We start from the raw sequence: 15,164 nt of genomic DNA on the forward strand, positions 1-15,164 counted from the left end.
ATCGCGTGTCCGCTAACAGAAATTTTTGGTAAACGGGCACTGAGTTGGGACCACAACAACCAGTGTAAACGGTCAAAATATCGAAGATTATTGTAGATAATTTTCCTAATATGTGATTCTTTTTATGAACTATTTAGGACTTATTCAAACAAAGGAATAGTTATTCTTTTCGATCGCTGACCATCAAAGGTAAATCAGTTCTTTAAAGTTTAACTTGTGTTTCACTGAACGACGGGGAATGCACATTTGATTTTGAACAAGTTTGCGTAAGTTAACAAGCCCCATGACAAGGACAAATTATGTTAGATCCAACTTCAATACATTTATAAAACATGCCACGAAACATATTCAAGAATCAGTAATAAATACAATAGTCTGAATATATCTTTTTTTAATTTACTTGAGGTTTTGGATCAAATCATCATTTATGGGTGAATTGTCAATAATTCGAATTGGGGCAAATCAATAGTTAGTACATGTAAACTAAAATTAATTCAATTATAAAATGGTCAAAATAGCTATCTTATTCTTTTCAGATCAAATTTATGAATCATTACAAGATGGTCAGCCATGATTTGTTGCCCTAAACGGCACTAATGATACACATATTTTTAATAATCCAAACATTGTACATGTGCAGCAAATTTACTTATTTTACTTGATGTTGAGAAATAACCAATTGTTTTTCTTTTCTTACTGAACATCTGAACATTATAACCTTGGGTAGGGAGAAGGGCAAGCGAGGGGGGTTAGTAATGTGTCAATGGTATATGGTAAGAAAGAAAATTTGAGTTACATACATGTACATTATCGTCTGCAAACAGGCAGATTTTTTAATTGATATTTGCGGGACCCAGATATATTTGAATTATATAGGCAAGAAACACAAGTTATTGTTTTTCTTCCTTTGATTTTTTTCATACATGTGCACAATTTTCAAACTTGAATACATATATTTTTTAAATGGGGTAAATTACCTCTAAAATAGAGCAATTGTAAGATAAAACAAATCATTATCAATTTGTATTTCTTTGGTATTTAGGTTACATACTTGTTTCTTATCTTAAATTTTAAAAAGATGAAGGCATCACATGTGGTTATATAATATAATTATTTTGTATTTCATCACCTCTCATCGCTAGGAATTTTTCTCTGGTGACATGTTTATTAATTGATTATTTGTTGTTGTTTTTACTGCACATTAAAATTCATGTACAAGATAAATAATAGTTAAAAAAAATCAGTTTTAAAAATATTTGCGATCAATGTTTTCTTCTTCCAATGATATACTTTTTTTCTCAAACAGTATCTCTTTTATATATATGAAAATGTTAATTCTCAAATAGGCCCCTTCATATCTACAGTATCTATTTAGGGAAATATACATAAACACATACTATATTGTTGCATATATCAACATGCATAAAAAACACACAAAATACAAAACATATAATTATAAAATCAAGTAATATGTTTTATGTTACCCTAGGATTGCCCATTGAGCCAAAATCTTATTCCCGGTATTATATGTTATAAACACATTACTTGATTACTTTCATACATTAACAGATGGCAGCTGTGAACGGACATACAAACGGTATGAATGGCCATACAAATGGTGTAAATGGTCATAGTAATGGTGTAAATGGTCAGTATGATGAAAACAGCCCAAGAACTGAATCCAAAAATAGGACCAGGATTGGAGGAGTGGGTCCTGATGGGTACCCAAGGCTTCCACCTATATCTAAACCCAATGTACCACAGAGGGAAGACCCTTATGCCAACAGCAAGTTAATGACATTCAGGCTGGCAAACCAAAAACAAGCTCTACTGATGAAAGTTCTGTAAGTACCTTCAATTAATAACAATTTAATATTTAGTGAAATCTTGAAAATGCATTGCAATCATTCTTAAAATGATTTGTGCAAATGAAATATAATGTTCATTGGTACCAAGAAATATAATTTTGCAATATTGGACAATATAAGATAGTTATAGCTTATAGATGAATACATGTAGTCTGTTAGATGACCATATTACTTAATATAAACAATGCAAAGTATGAAATGAATAAATCTGTCAGTGTATAGAACATGTTACTTTGACTGTATTTCATATGTACCATTTAATCCTTAACCCGCTGAATTTCTCAAATTGGACTTTTCCAGCTTCCTGTCCATTATCAAATTTGAGGATGACAAGGTAAAAATAAGTTGTTATACCAGACTGCACAGATAAGCTGGCTAGCTTGGCTCTATACTGATGGCAAAGGCTAGTCACCTTCAATTTTAGCAGTTTAAAGGGTTAATTTGACCATGTTTTTGTTTTGATTTTAAGTGCCGACACAGCAATGAAGTCATATGAAGATACAAGGGACGTTAATGAGAGAGAGCCATCACCTGATAATGGCCCAGACTACCCTGACGAGGTATGTTTACTTTATAATACTACATAGTGACCTGTCACCTTAGTGCAATAACTGGTTAACTCCTATTAAATCAAGAAGGACTTAACCCGTTTCTGCACCAAATTGACAATACTACTTTTTTCTTCTTTCTGATGCATTTTTATTATTTCATTATTATGATTGAAACATTAAATGATTAATTTGTATTAAATCAATCTGATTTCAATTTAAGATTTTTTTTCTTCAGAATTTTTGCATCTATATATTTATTTGAAGTACACATGATTATTTAGATGTTATCAAATGTAATGCACATACTATTTATTCAACATATATTTGTATAATAAATGAGCAAAAGTTAAAAAAAAAATGATGCTACAAAAAATTTTTTGGACCTGCATAGTTATCCACAGATCATGTATATTAAATCAATTATTTACTGATTATTTAACTTTGTTAGAAATGATTTGAAAAAAAAAGCAAAATATTCTACAAAGTTTTACTGTAATTGTTAAAGATAAGTTATAAAGAAAGAGTTGTAACTAGAAAAAAAATCATAAGGAACATGGATTTCTGATTATGTATAGATAGTAACATGCCAGATTTCATGTTTCTTAATTATTACAGTACTTAATACATTCAACACATGTTAAGCAATTAACTAGGCAAATTAATAGTTAAATACATGTAGATTGAAGATGTAAATAGATTTTACAATCAAAGCCATAGGTAATCCCCTTTAAGGTTTTTGGTATTATCAATGAGAATAGTTCTTTTCATTCATATCTCATTTAGCTTTGTAAAAAGAGCATGAGATTTGTAATTTAGGGGTTGCATGTTAAATGATCCCTGAACAAGGCAAAATTTGTCCATGACAATTAATCTCGGACAGTAAGTCTAATGGTCATTTATCTGTTACAGCTGATTCAGAAATCATGCATGTTGGGTTGTGGGTCACTTGTGGTGAAATTTGTGATTACTGGTTATTTATTTTGGAAAGTCGGTTATATGGACTGACCTCCAGAGATGTGACCAAAAATTTGTTTAAACTGACATAACAAACAGTCATTCATATTCTTTTCAAACATTGCCAATTGTAACTTGAGTGTGAAAATGAACAATTTCACAAAATAAACCTTTTTAGGGGGGAAATATATTTTAATCATATTTAGATGATGCTTTTAGTTAAAACTGCCTCCCATTGCAAATCTTGAGCCAAGAAAAAAGAAAGAACTTACAGAAGATGAGAAAAAGATGGTACATTCTTGTTGTTCTTATATATGTCTCACTAACAAACGTGTTGTTGACATTAAAGTCACCTGTATCAGACAAATTTATTTAAATTATCGCATGAAAAAAGTATTGGGTCAATTTTTTTCCCATATCTATGTTTGCAAGATGCATCAATTGTATATTTGCTTGGTTTTTGAATTTATATGAGAAAGGCTGTTCTGTTGATTCTGTTAATTAGTCCCCTACCGGTTTACCGGAGGGGACTTTAGGTTTACCCTCCGTCCGTCTGTCTGTCTGTCCGTCCGTCAGTCAGTCCGTCCGTCCACAAAACTGGATCCTGCGATAACGCAAAAAGTACTGAAAATATTTTAATGAAACTTGATATATGGATAGATGGCAGTATGGAGATTATGCACGTTTTTTTTTCTTCCTATGTTGAAAATTCTGGTTGCTATGGCAACAAATAGACTGAAAATATGGCAAATTTTACACATAACCTGGATTCCGCGATAATGCAAAAAGTACTGAATTTTTTTTTATGAAACTTAATATATGGATAGATGGCAGTATGGAGATTATGCACGTCATTTTCTTTTCTTCCTATGTTGAAAATTCTGGTTGCTATGGCAACAAATAGACTGAAAATATGGCAAATTTTACACATAACCTGGATCCAGTGATAACACAAAAAGTACTGAAAATATGTTTATGAAACTTGACACATGGTAGATGGCAGTATGGAAATTATGCACATCCTTTTTTTATCTTCTTATGTTGAAAATTCTGGTTGCTATGGCAACAAATAGACTGAATTTCAAGCTTTCTGATTCTAGTTTTTAAGTTTTTTCACTATAAGTTCTTTATTTCTCAAGGTATTTTCTTCAAACTTTAAATATAAGTTGCTTGTCATCAACCACATCATATGTGACAAGGTTTACAACTCTAGCACAAAATTTATCAGAAATACCTCCCTTGAACTGAAAAAAATTTCATGAAAAAACATTGTTTTTTTAATAACTTCTTTTTATGAATGTATCTACTTCAAACTTCATATAAATGTTTCTTATTGTCACTCAACATTTGTGAGTGTTCAATACTCTAGCAAGACTATTTCCAGAATTATGCCCCTTTTGAACTTAGACTTTTTTTTGAGAAATTGGTAATTTTTACTCCAACTTCTTCAATCATGATAGGATTTTAAAAATGTTATATTTTGATAACAGGGATGTTTAAAAAATAACTTTAGAGTGTCCTTCAGTCCGTCTGTCTGTACATAAAAACTGTTTCCTGTGATCACTTTTAAAGAACTTTTTCAACAAATTTACTTAAAATAGGAACCTAAGTGAATGGCCAATGGCCCTTCAGAATGTTGCTTGGGCTCTTACCGGTAGGGGACTTATGGATTGCTTGCAATACTATGATAATTGCTTGTTTTATTATAATTATTATTAGAAAAAAATGTTTACATTAAATTTTATTATTCATATGTTAGTAAGCTTGAATTTAGAAATTCAGATGGGGTCATTTTGAAGAAAAAACAACAAGCAAGAAAACATGTTTTAGGTTACGAAACACTTAACAGAACAGTTTGTCTCACATTCTTGTTGTAAATTTTATTGTAAATACCTAATCCAGATCTAATGAATAGTTTCTCTCTAATTGTGTTTGACATTTTTTTCTTGAAAAAAAAAGAAACATTTTATTTGAATAAAAACAATGTATAATTGATACAGCAGTTATTGCTATATAATAATGTATTATATTTATTCATCCTACAAGAAGTATCAAAATGGGAACCAAGAAGAAATATTTTGGTATTTTAAAATGATAAGTCACTTGCAGAAAAATGAAACTTTTAATGAGAAGTGTTAATATTCTGGGTAAAATCAGTGTTTTTTTTCAACTGCTTTTCTTGTAATATTATTATACAATTATAAAAAAAGAGAGAGAAACTATACTTTAGGTCATCATAAAATAGATATTGTAATGCACATTTTTGTGTATCAGCATCAAGCACAATTTTGATATAATGTTGTTATATTATATGATATATAGATGATGAGCAAAGACAGAAGAATCAGGGTGAGTATATCAAGTCATGTGCATAGATTATCATGTTTAATTAACTTACATACTAACCCTCAGTAGCTGACTGTCCTATTAGTAGAAACTCGGAATTTATTTCTTTTCTGAATAGAAGCCTCTTAAATGCTGATTTCTTATATTTAAAATAAACTTCTTGCATATAGAGGACCATTTAACCTTTCATACTAAAGCATTTGGGCCATTCCCAACCCCTTGTCCCCTTCCTTCTTAATTTTGGCCCTGATAAATTAAAAAAAAATTTTTTTTTTAAGAAATGTCTTTGTTAATGTAGAGGATTTCCTTTTGAATATCAAAATGATAAAATTGATCAATCCACTCAGATTGCATTTATTTGGGGCACAATATGTGGGATAAGAAAAAAAATTGGCTATTAACATTCAAATATATTGAGTTTTCCATTTAGTAATTGTAAACATTTTTCTGTCTTTTGTAAATCGTTTGTAATGCAATAGTTTGTTACTTGATGCATTCAGACACAATATTTAACACACCTTGTTAACAAATACTTTATTCTACTGTAATGTGTATACAAAACTGTGAAGTGGAAGAAACTGTAAAAATCATAGTTTGAACAATAACATGACATCTGTCCAGCAAACAAATTTTATTATTTATCTTAAGTTTTAAATTTATTCTGCCAATCATCATTAATAACAATTACTCCATAGCTATTGTGTCCTTTAGTTCTGCCATTGTCTGGAGAATTATACTTTTGTTACTTTATCATGAGGTACATGTACCATAAATAAGAAAGGAATGGTAACACTACCAACTTGAGCAGTTTTCTGATTATTACTTTTCAGAGTTAAAAGTGATAAAATTACATAATGATAAACAAGATACCCGGTAAATACAAATGGAAAATGACAGTTTTGAGAGTAGCTTAATATTTCTCTTGTTATTTAATTGTCAGTTTTAAGCATCTCAGACTCTCTGCAATTTGATAACCAATGAAGATGGGAATTTAAAAAAAAAAAAATTCTCTCTATATATGTCTTAAGTATAGAATAGTTCACTTATTTTGGAAAGAAAATGTGTAATTGGCAGGGTAGCTCATTCCTTGTAGCTGGTAAAATGGTATTCCTAGGGTCCTGTGGTTCGAGTCTTTGTTTGCCTGCACATTTTTCTCATCATGTAACAAATGAATATAAGAATATTCAGCTTTTCCTTTATCTAAAATGTTTCTCTAATCTACATGTAGTTTGTATAATGTCTCAAGTTCACTTTTATTCTATTTATTTAATTGATTTACTTCTACTTTTGGTTCTTCTTTTTTACAGATTGTTTTCCCCTTGGTCTTTTATTTACAATGGTCTTTCAATTATCAGACTTCTGTTAATCTTAATTTCTATTGTGATTGCTTATACCTTAACTTTTATAAAGGATAATCCACCAACTAGTTGCCAAATTAAAACTTAGCTACAGTTCCCCTGGTGTTTTCCCTCTACCAATATGGCATATTTGTTCTGTTATCTGTTATAGCATTCGTTAGGCTGTACTTCGATCTTGCAGTTGTCTTACTATTCCTATAAAATCCAATGAAATTATTTTAAAAATAAAAAATCAAATTAAAAAACTGCTATGAAAGTTGAATCATTAGAAGAGAAAATATTTTTAACCCTTCTGCTCCTGAATTTCTCAAATAGTCTTCCCAGCTTCCATATTTTGAAGTACCTATTGACAGTTTGAGGACATAAAAAGAGGCTGGTACAATTGCACTAATTTTTTGGGGCTGCTCTTGGTCAATGCTTGTGGAAAGGGCTGTTCAATTTTAGTTTCAGCAATCTAAAGGTTCTAAAGACATTTATATTTTGTATAGCACAACATTTCTGCAATTGTAACATCTGAGTTTTATGTCAACAATCAGTGCATGGGGAAATACCTCCTTATCTAAAATACCACATGTATTGTATTATTGTATGTATAAAATTCTGTTTTGGCACATGTTATAATGAGGACCAAATATTCCAATAGTATAATGATATCAGAGTTGTTTAATCAATAAGCTGGCAATGTTCCAGATTAAAGTTTATAATAATCGCCAAAGTTTATTACGTAGCTTTATTTTTGTATGTCTACAGCTGATTTGATTATAAAAGATTTTTTTTTGTTCTAGTTTTTTTTTCATGTACAGTAGCTGACTGATGATTAAGCCATTTACAGTTTTTTTTAAAACTTCAAATATTAAGACTGATTAGTTTAATTAAAAAAAAAATTAACATATAGTATGACCTGTGTCCTGTGTATAAATATTATATAAATATTATGACCTGTGTATGAATATAATTATGACCTGTGTACAAATATTATGACCTGTGTACAAATATTATAATGTGTGTACTAATATTATGACCTGGTGACAAATATTATGACCTGTGTATGAATATTATGACCTTTGTATTCATATTATGACCTGTGTATGAATATTATGACCTGTGTACAAATATTATGACCTATGTACAAATATTATGACCTGTGTATGAATAATATGACCTGTGTATGAATATTATGACCTGTGTATGAATATTATGACCTGTGTATGAATATTATGACCTGTGTATGAATATTATGACCTGTGTACAAATATTATGACCTGTGTATGAATAGTATGACCTGTGTATGAATATTATGACCTGTGTATGAATATTATGACCTGTGTACAAATATTATGACCTGAACTGAATTATTTTTATCATTTTGTTTGGCATTGTGTAACAGAGATTCATCTGTCCGTTCAAGCATTATAATCATATAGCATTTTGATTTTCTCTTCTCCCTTTTTCACTTATTTCAGTTGAATTTAATTTTATTTTGATCAGGATTTACCCTATATAATTAATACTTACACTTCTGGACTCGAAAGTATTAAGAATTTTTTTATCGGTATATTTATATTGACCTTTGTTTTGTTTGGGGCCTCTTTTTTTTACTTTTGTAAGAAATGAAATGAAATTTTGATGTTTGAAGTAAAAGATATAATGCTGACAAAATATGATTAAGGTAAAAAACTTTTTACATTGTACATATATTGTATATCTAAAGGTGAATTACCAGTTTATGAGAAAATGTGTGGAGAGTGGACCAGTTACACCTATGCAGAAAGAATGGGCTCACAAGATTGTAAAAATGATCCCAGAAAAACTCAGGTCTACACCTTATATGAAGGAGTGCATTAGGGATTTGTTTGAAGAGATAAAAAAAGACTTCACGTCTAGCATGAAGAAATCCATGGGTAAGACATAATTTATTTTATTTAACAATTATGTAAGTCATAGATTTATTTTGATGTAGAATTCTGTGATAATTTGTTGCTTAAACATGAATACCATAAGGCTATTGACTCAGATAGCCTGTATCCTCTTAGTTTAAAAGTGGAGAATTTCAGCTTTTTGAATGGTATGATTTCATGTTCATATAACATCCACGAAAGAAGTTTGCAATTATAATAATACTTTCAAAGTTTAATAGTGTTCACTCAGTCAGGATATCTTTGCACCTCTGACATTCAGTTTATATTTTTGGTATGATTTGAAGTGTACAGTGTAGTGGTTATTTTTCGGCGTAATATTTTGAGCCTTAATTTTAATATTAGGTGCTTAACTCTTATTTTCAGTACAACATGTTTTGATGAAACCAGAAGTTAAAGGACTAGATGGTGAAGTAGCTGGTCCACCACCTCAGGAGCCAAGGTATTATGTCTTACCATATTCTATGAATAAAGTTAAAGGTAGAATGAAGTCCATTGAAAAAACAAATGAACAATTTTAGGATAAGGCCAAAAAAAAGTGTTTCAGGTTTCCGTACCTACCCTATTTTTTACTTGCTGACTTGAGGTCTAGACGTTTTTGCTTTTCTGCTTTTTCAGATTCTTTTCTATTATACAAAAGTTTTTACGTACAAAAAATAGATAAATTCTTACTGGCCTACCTTCTGTTTTTTTATGGGTCTGAGACCACAAACAGAATAGTGACTGTTTTATTTTATTTATTTTTTGCTTTAATTGTCTTTGCTTACCATTTAAATATTTTTAACATATATTTTATATTTCATGATCAGGTTAGACTATACTAAAAGTTTGAAGTGTTTTCTTTCCTAATTTCCAGTATGGTGTATAATTAATTATTGATCAAGTAATCGATCACTGAATATCTTTACTGACATTTTATATGTCTATGGTATTGATTACCCTTTTTATCTTCTTTATGCTAAATGAGGTACTAGTAGCTTAGAAAGGATGAAACATTGTAAAACAATAACAGATCAAAGCAAATTCTATATCCATAGTACATTGCTTAAGTTGCATTCGAGTAGAATTGCGGTTGAAAAAGAAGACAATCAAGTTAAGAAAATTCATCATATCTAAAATATTTTCAAAATTTCTCTCCAATTCTATTACCATATTGTTGTGATTCTTTTGATATGTTTTATGACTAACCTTAAAATTTAGGCCCTTTGTTTTTTACCCCGTTTAAATCATAAAAAAAACCCCTAAAACATAATTCACAGTGTGTATACAGAATCACTGTATCATTTATTGTGAGTTTATATAATTTAGTGTATATGGTTATTGCTAGCACAAACACTTTATACTTCCAATCACTTTATGATTTATTGCAAGCTTATTTAATACAAAATATATTTTTTTTTGACGACTGAAATAAGACGCTTTTTCTCACTGTGATAGTTTAACATATTAATAATGTTATTTTTATTGTATTTCAGAGGTTTTTAGGCACAATTCAACATATAAATAATGTTATTTTGTGTTGTATTTCAGTGGTCTAGATTTCTCCAAGCCATGGCACAATGATTTTGTTGCTGCCAAGGAGAATATCAGAGAGAACCTACACATGTTACATCCCTCCATGCAGACTGTTCTTGATATGTGTCAGACAACACTGGGAAACATGATTCTTGTTGACTGCTCAAAATTCAGGTATGTCACTTTGTTTGTTTGTTTGTTCAAAGAAAAAAGCATAAAATAAGCTTAAGGTAATCTTACTGTTATGCTTTCCTGCCAAAAAATTCTAACATCAGCCAATATCGTAGCAAATTGATTATTTCCGGAACGTTATTTTTTCAAAATCATGGGCATCAGATTATTAACAATCACTCATCCTTTATTGCTATGTACTAAATTTTGGTTGTAAATGGTTAAAAATAATTGAATACCTATAATCCTGAAAAATAACATTCCAGAAATGACCGATTGATTGCGATATTGGCCGAAATTGTAAATTTTTTTGGCTGGAAAGCATTGCAGTAAGACTACCTTAAAGCAGAAGTATTTATTTTTCACTGTAGCTTATAAGGCTGAGTGCTAGTGCACTGTGACCTGGTCACAGCACCAAAATGTGGGATGTAGTCATAAATGATTTGTGTTGTATCTTTTTTCTATATTTTTATTATCTTAAGAATACAAGTTAAATGGTTGTGACATTGGTATTTACGTTGATGTCATCTTGATTCCTGCTGTCAACATTATCTTGATTCCTGGCTTTAGAACTTCAAATTATTCTGTTTTCAGAGCGCAGGGACCAATGGAATTTGAATCACTAAAGAACAATGTGATACTTGATCTAGAAAAGGCAGAAGAAAAACTCATGCTGAGGTAAAAAATTTACTGCAAATTCATTCTGAAAATGATTACCATCATTGTATATAATTTGCGTTGTAAAATTTTATTACAAAAGAATGATTTTGAAAGTAAAAGTTTTGCATTAACTTTCTACTTTTCTTCAGTTGATATATTTAAGAACAGTTATTCATTTGTATTTCCATTACAGTTGGTATCCGAAAGTGATCAATGTATTTGGTGACAAGAACAACTTTAAAAATCTGAAACAGGAGAAATATCCATCATTCTACAACAGTGTAACAACACTTATCTCAAATCAGGTATAAAAAACAATATCTGCATTTCATCATTCTATTTTTATTCGATTTTTTTTATGCCATGATGTTAACTGATGTCATTTCTCACATTCATGTACATGCATGCTCAGATGTGACAATTTGAAATTAACAAGACTTTTATGTAGAAGGCCTTTAAGAGATGTTATCCAGAACTCGGCAAATATAGGTTTTTCCAGGCTAATCCCGCAGTAACAAACCTTTATCATTATAACTTCATCGTGCACTACTGGTCACAATTGATTAGTTAGCATGTTGATCTTATTTTCAAAGCTGTAACTGTAAAAGTTTGTTCGTACCCCCGGATTGGCGGGGAAAACTCAAAATATCTCTTAATTTCGAAGTCAGTCTATTTACAGGTACCCTCATTTGTAATTGTCAATATTACTTAAAAGTGATATATTTTTCTTCACTGGGTAAAATTATTCTCTTAATTTTAGTTTTCATAATTTTAGTTATACCAAGTGATATCAAAAAAGCTTTTTTTATATTTGCTGTGACAAAGATTTTAGGTGATCTTACGTTCTGTTGTGTTCCTTGTATTATATTTAAAGTATTTTGATCAATGTATTCTAGTTGAGGAGACTATTGGAGCGCACTTTAGATGGATACGTCAACTTGTTTGACGCTGATGACAAAACTTGTCTGCCTTTACTGAAAATGGAGCTCACATTTGATGATGAGAAAATGCAGTTTTACCCACCAAGTCAGGACCTTGAAGACACAGTACTGTTTGTGGTGAAACAGATATGTAAGACAATGCAGCAAGTGCCGACGGTTCAGTCATGGCTGTCTGGTGGAAGTACCCTCAACCATACTGACGCCTCGATCCCCGATCATATCCTGAAGAAATATGTTCTTAAACTACAAAAAGCTGTAAAAGCTAACTTTGAAGAACCACAGGCTCATCTGAAATCTTTTGGTATGTTTCTTACTAGGTTGTTAATTTACTGCTTCATAGGAAACAAATAAAAATGCACATGGATACGTAAAAGAGCCTTTTGATCTATTGTAAAGTAATAATTATTAAAGAAATAAATTAGAAAATTGCAATACATATGTGCTTTCCTCATATTATTTGTGATGAGAGAATTGGAATTTTAGGAAATAATCTCCCACTAATTTATCTTCACAATACAGGTTAATAACTTTTAAGCTCTGCTTATAGAGCATTTTATTGTTATTTTGAATTAACTTTATTTATGATATGTTTGGTGTAATTATACAAACACTATCTGATTACAGTGGATAGATATGACTACATTGTAAATGGAGAGGCTCTTGCTGAAATCCAAAAATACATGGAAGTAGAACACACATTTGCAGAATATACTGAGGTACTTATTTATACATATATTGTCACCTAAGTGCAGTAACAGCAAAAGTTCTTAAATATTTAATATGAGTTAATCAGCTATTGCACTAAGGTGATGAACTATGTATTATCAACATTTTCATCTTCAGTTTTACTTAAATATCCATGAATAGCAAAAATTATTTAGTTTCATTAAGTATATAAGTAAAATTTGGTATTCAGAATGAACTTTCTTCCATTGTAATTATTAATGGGTTGTCTAGTTCCATCACTTTGTTTTAAAGAATAGTAATGAGGTCAGTGGTTGATTTCTGTTTAAAATGTCATTTTATATTTAACATTTCTCACCTATATGTTATTTTACTGTAGCAAATTGAGAAGTACAGAAATCTAGCTAAGGAGATCATGGGTTTACCAAGCATTGAGCATTTTGACATGATTCGATTGGATTGTGAGGATTTGAAGAGAGGTCTAGCTGAAGCATCTCGTGGACTGGCTAATGAACTATTGAGAAAGGTGTCTGATGATCACAGGAAAGAGAACAAAGAGTAAGTGTTACATAGTTTATCACATAGTTTATTACATAGTTTATCATATAGTTTATCACATGCTCAATATTTAGATCTTTTTCACATTTCTTTCAACAGATACAATGAGTACTATACAACTTTGGAACACCCTTTCAAGATCATTTATTTTGTTTTTAATAAAAGATGTTGCTATAGTGATGTTAGATTGATACTGTTGTTGTAAAGAGTTATTTCTCTACAAAGAGTAGCTATGAAGTGGTTGCACTATACATAATGATTTTTAAAAGAGTACATATCATCTGTTTGATATTTCATTCGTCCATTCTTTTGATATTGTTTACAATCAGCAGTTTGAAATCTCAAAGATAAGAAGTAATTCTAAAATGGTTTTAATTAAGCAGAATCAAAACATTAATGTTTGAACAATTGCTTAATGGTGGTTTTTCTTTTCCAAAAATCATACCATATCCCTCTATTGCTAAGTACATTATATTCAGTATAAAGTATGTTATAGCCCATTTGCAGGTATCAGTATTATAATATGTATAATTATCACTTACAGAATCTGTGAAGAGTTCCAGAACATTATGGATAGAGCACTACGTGACCCAGAGACAAGCGAAGACCTGATTGACATGATTGCATTTGTTGAGCATGCTCGAACACAAGGAATGGTCAAACTGAATGAACGTATTACACAGTCTAAGGACAGACTTGCCTACTTGATTGATGTGTTTTTGTTTACACCAGAAGACATTGCTCTCAATTGTGATGTGCTTACATGGCCGAAGAACATCAACCCAGTATTTGATCAGAACGAAGAGGTAAAATTTGCTTTTAAATGTTAATAATATGTATAAAATGCATTGTACATAAAGTTTGCCACGTTGTAAGCAGTATGAATATTAAACAAGCTGTATGGAGCGAATGGCGTAAAAACAATATATGGAAAGTTTAGAATTTGCAGAAAAAAATTTGGCTTGATACATTTATTCTCCATTTGTATAATTTCACTGTTCTGCAAGATATGTATTTTTTTACAATTCAGTAGCTGTATTGTAATCAACACATCTTTATTATTAAAATAATGTCAAAAGAAGCTTTATCTGAAAAACACAAAACAAAACTTTCTTTCTATATTTTGCCCAGTAAATTGACCTTTTGTTATTTGTATTGTAGCTGATAGAGAAGTCTAAACAAGCCGGTGAGAAGGGATTGTTAGAGAAGAGAGAGAAGGTAATGCTCGAACTTGAGAAGTTACGACAACGTGTTGATGAGTTTAATGACTACGGTGAACTTGATATGATGCAACAATATGTACAGGATGTACGTGCTGTACAGAAACGTCTGGCTGATGTAACCGACCAAATTACGTGGATAAATAAGGTAATACTGTTGTTAAATGTATCTCTTATTTTAAGAAGTTATTGATAGAAATTTTCTAGGAAAGCATAACCACATCCTGTATTGTAATATTTTTTTTCATCAAATTTATAGTAGGTGTTTAGTTAATGTTTAGGTTTCAAAAATGTTTAAAACTGACATGGAAGAAACTCATATAAAAATACAAGGAGCTTAAAGCTATATGAAATATGAAAAAGTATAGTAATAAAAAGGAATGCCCGGCCCACAAATTCAAACAGTGAAGTTTAGTCATATC

General features: G+C 30.4%; 1 protein-coding gene across 1 annotated transcript in view; it reads left to right on the forward strand.

The window, feature by feature from the left end:
* Positions 1-25: 25 nt before the first annotated feature.
* Positions 26-15,164, forward strand: part of LOC132716188 (dynein axonemal heavy chain 12-like) — a 77,029-nt gene continuing 61,890 nt past the window's right edge. The window contains 14 exon segments of the mRNA XM_060699395.1: positions 26-189; positions 1,570-1,844; positions 2,338-2,428; positions 5,696-5,722; positions 8,789-8,978; positions 9,360-9,435; positions 10,524-10,682; positions 11,274-11,357; positions 11,533-11,644; positions 12,236-12,581; positions 12,905-12,996; positions 13,344-13,522; positions 14,067-14,328; positions 14,684-14,890. Coding sequence (XP_060555378.1) covers positions 1,570-1,844; positions 2,338-2,428; positions 5,696-5,722; positions 8,789-8,978; positions 9,360-9,435; positions 10,524-10,682; positions 11,274-11,357; positions 11,533-11,644; positions 12,236-12,581; positions 12,905-12,996; positions 13,344-13,522; positions 14,067-14,328; positions 14,684-14,890 — 2,100 coding nt within the window. The 5' untranslated portion in view covers positions 26-189.

The sequence above is a fragment of the Ruditapes philippinarum genome, unplaced genomic scaffold (assembly GCF_026571515.1).
Source record: "Ruditapes philippinarum isolate M1 unplaced genomic scaffold, ASM2657151v2 ctg2601_1_1_1_1, whole genome shotgun sequence".
Classification (NCBI taxonomy): domain Eukaryota; kingdom Metazoa; phylum Mollusca; class Bivalvia; order Venerida; family Veneridae; genus Ruditapes; species Ruditapes philippinarum.